This window comes from Contarinia nasturtii, unplaced genomic scaffold (genome assembly GCF_009176525.2).
Source record: "Contarinia nasturtii isolate CC-2019 unplaced genomic scaffold, AAFC_CNas_1.1 Cnas_scaffold_5344, whole genome shotgun sequence".
NCBI classification, from domain to species: Eukaryota; Metazoa; Arthropoda; class Insecta; order Diptera; family Cecidomyiidae; genus Contarinia; species Contarinia nasturtii.
Window position 1 is genome coordinate 1 of NW_022202618.1, and position 3,407 is coordinate 3,407.

Here is a 3,407-nt window from a genome sequence, read left to right on the forward strand (position 1 = left end):
TGGCCCCGGTGAATCATTCATTTCAATTGGAATTGAGTGAATTAAAACAAGTTCTCGAATCCGATCATATCAAGGATCGACACGTTGTCATCATTTCAATCGCTGGTGCATATCGACAAGGGAAGAGTTTTCTATTGAATTTCTTCATCAAATACTTGGAGGCACAGGTAAAGCACTTTTTAAATGACATTTTCTTACGACACTTTTCTTATGAACGTTTCTTTAAATAGTACAAAAAGCACGACGTTTCTGATTGGCTGGAAGAAAACAAGACCAATAGTAAATTAGAGGGGTTTAAATGGCGAAGCGGTCGAAAGCGAGAAACGATGGGTATTTGGATGTGGTCCGATATTTTTACCCATGATTTTCCAAGTGGTGAAAAAATTGCTATTCTCCTGCTTGACACGCAAGGCATTTTTGACGATCATAGCAGTTTAAGTGATAACACGGCAATATTTGCGCTCAGTATGATGTTGTCGTCTGTTCAGTGTTACAATTTGATGCAAAACATTCGCGAAGATGATTTACAACATTTGGAACTATTCACCGAATACGGCCGTCTTGCCCTCGAACAAACAAATGAAAAACCGTTCCAAAAGCTACTCTTCATCGTTCGTGACTGGCCATTCGCATATGAAACAGCATATGGTAATGGAAAAAAGGTTGCGGATGAAGTATTTGCTGGAAATTCAGAACAAACACCTGAAATGCAAGAGTTGAGACGACGAATCGTAATGAGTTTTCAACAAATAGACGCCTTTCTAATGCCTCATCCAGGATTGGCAGTTGCAAATTCACGAAATTTTTCGGGCGAACTAAATCAAATCTCAGCAGAGTTCAAACAATACGCTAAGGAATTGGCTCCATTACTTTTTGCTCCGGAAAGGTTAATTGTGAAAAAAATCAACGGTCAACAAGTTCGCGCTCGCGATTTTTCACAATATTTACAAGCTTATACGAATGTATTCAACGGAGGTTCATTGCCGGAACCAAAATCGGTTTTAATGGTATGTGTTTTATGCTTTATCATGTTGAAATTAATGCAGAATTTATTGTTGAAGATTCATTTATTCAAATCGTTATTTCTATTCAAATAGGCAACAGCTGAAGCAAGCAACACAATTCTATACAATGATTGCATGCAAAAGTACAGTGATGCAATGGAAACAGCATTTAAGAATGCAAATCCGTTTATGAGCGAAAATGAACTTGTGCAACTTCATGAGCAGACAAAGACTGGTGTATTGGCACAGGTATAGAATGATCGGTGTCGCTCTTAATTCAATTGATTTGTTAATAAATTCACTTTGATTCAAACAGTTCTTAGAAAAACCAAAGCTCGGTGGCGATGAGCTTCGAACAAAATTCCAGCAAAAAATTGAAAATGGCACACAAGAGCGATATCAAACATTCAAAGCCGAAAATGAAAGAAAACGCAGGGATTTCATTGTAAGTTTACTTTCGACCCTTTTAAATTTCCTTCGTTCCATTAATGCACACTTTCAATGACAATGGTTCTGTAGGAAAAAGCCAATTTACACAATGAAAAAATCAGCGGTGAAATTGTTGGAGCCGTTAAGCGAAATCTTCTCCAAGAAATTGAAAAGATAAATTCCGAACTCAGTTTTGCTCAGTTGAACAATGTGTTCCAATCCGAAACCGATACCGCTTTAAGAGATGTAAGTGAACTAAATTCTCAATTGAATAAATAAAATTGAATCGATTTTGAATTCACAGTTTGCTACCAGAAAAATGGGCGATGATGAAATATCCAGAGATCGTCGTGAAAAGCTTAAAAGTGATCTAAACGCTTTGAAGGACTCATTGGCCAAAACGTTGGAATCATATACTCGTGCCCTGCAATCTTATAGCGATTCAATGCATGGGTCTCTCAATGGAGTTCAATACTTCAGTCACGGTGATTACGTTGGAGTTCATCAAAACAAAAAGAACGCAGCAGTTAATCAGGTATGTCTTTTATTGATGTTAAATAAAAACTAACCAATTTCCAGTCAATGATTAATTTTCCCAATTTATATTTCAGTTCCAATCGCAACCAGGAGACAATGAATACAAATCTATGATTCAACGAAAACTTGAAGCGAATATCGAACAAAGACAGCTACAGTTTGCTGCAATAAATGAAGCAAAGCGGCAAAATTTCCTTGTAAGTATTTGCTTGAAATTGATGGAACGGAATATTTCAAGTTTTTTTTTATATTTTTCGTTCAAAGCAACGTGCAAATGATCACAGTGCCGCCTTAGTTAAAGAGTTGAAAGCATCGTTCGAGAATAGAGTGCGGGGTGGTATTGGAGGAAGGTTTTTAAACGACAATGATTTCTTTGGGCTGCTTTCGAATACAAAGAATAGCATTTTGCAAGAGGTATGTATACAAATTTCAAAACGTGTTTTAATCTCGACTTAATTCGAATGTTTTGCTTAGTTTGAATCAAGAAAATTGGGTAATGATGAACTGTCTAATCACGCTTATCACAATCATCGTCCCGTACTCGAACGAGAAATAGACAGCTTGCAAGCCGCACTGAAACAAGCTAATGAAGCGAATAGGCCACCACCACCGAAGAAACGACGTCCATGGCATAAGAGGATCTTCGGATAATTTTATTGCCCCAATGTTTATTGTTCAAGTGTTTTTTAAATGATTGAAGAAAAATCGATGTCAATCATGTTTTTTAGATCAATATAAATAAAATTATTTACCAAATTCCAAATGTTTTATTAATGTTGTTTGGGTGGAATAGACATTGTTTTTAAAAAATGTTGGTTTTGGTAACAATTCAACCTTCAGTTTAGCTAAACCTTTTAGGTGACCTAGGTCATTTCAATTTCAAGTACAAAGCTGCTTTCAAGTTCAATTCATTAATTTCTTTGCACAATCGAGTAGCTTTTGATGATAACAAATACAAAGTATGAAAAAGTAAGTATTATGAACATACATTACAAAGTATGCCTTTCAACTCAACACTATTGAATCATTTGGCGATCATCGATTACTTATTTTAATTTTTGTTTTTGTTCAATCACATTTGCCGCCCAATTTGAACTCTAAAACTGATAACAAGAAATTTGATATGTTTGCATTAATTAAGCGTCTAAGTTTTGATGCTAAAAAATCCCCGCACCATATGATTCAATTCATTTGTTTTTATAACACGAAAAAAGAACCAATTTAAATTGATTAGTCATGCAATCGCTGATAATCGCCTTTTTCTCAACGAACTACGAACTGAAACACCGCTTAATACGTTAACACTCAAGCGAAAGTAACGAATGTTATACTCATGACGTCCGCAATATTGAAGTCCATTTACCGCATACCGACCCGTCGTCTTTGAAACATTTTCAGCGGAAAGAACCAGTATTGGTAATATATTGCGAATGCAGA

At 35.9% G+C, this 3,407-nt stretch overlaps 1 protein-coding gene across 1 annotated transcript; it reads left to right on the forward strand.

Annotated features, from left to right (window-relative positions):
• Positions 1 to 9: 9 nt before the first annotated feature.
• On the forward strand, positions 10 to 2,726 carry LOC116351385 (atlastin-like). Its single transcript, XM_031783480.1, has 9 exons — positions 10 to 167; positions 231 to 1,007; positions 1,098 to 1,253; positions 1,321 to 1,449; positions 1,524 to 1,679; positions 1,738 to 1,968; positions 2,045 to 2,167; positions 2,235 to 2,384; positions 2,445 to 2,726. The coding sequence occupies exons 2-9, from the start codon at positions 327 to 329 to the stop codon at positions 2,619 to 2,621; spliced, it is 1,803 nt and encodes a 600-aa protein (XP_031639340.1). The 5' UTR covers positions 10 to 167; positions 231 to 326; the 3' UTR covers positions 2,622 to 2,726.
• The last annotated feature ends 681 nt before the right edge of the window (positions 2,727 to 3,407 follow it).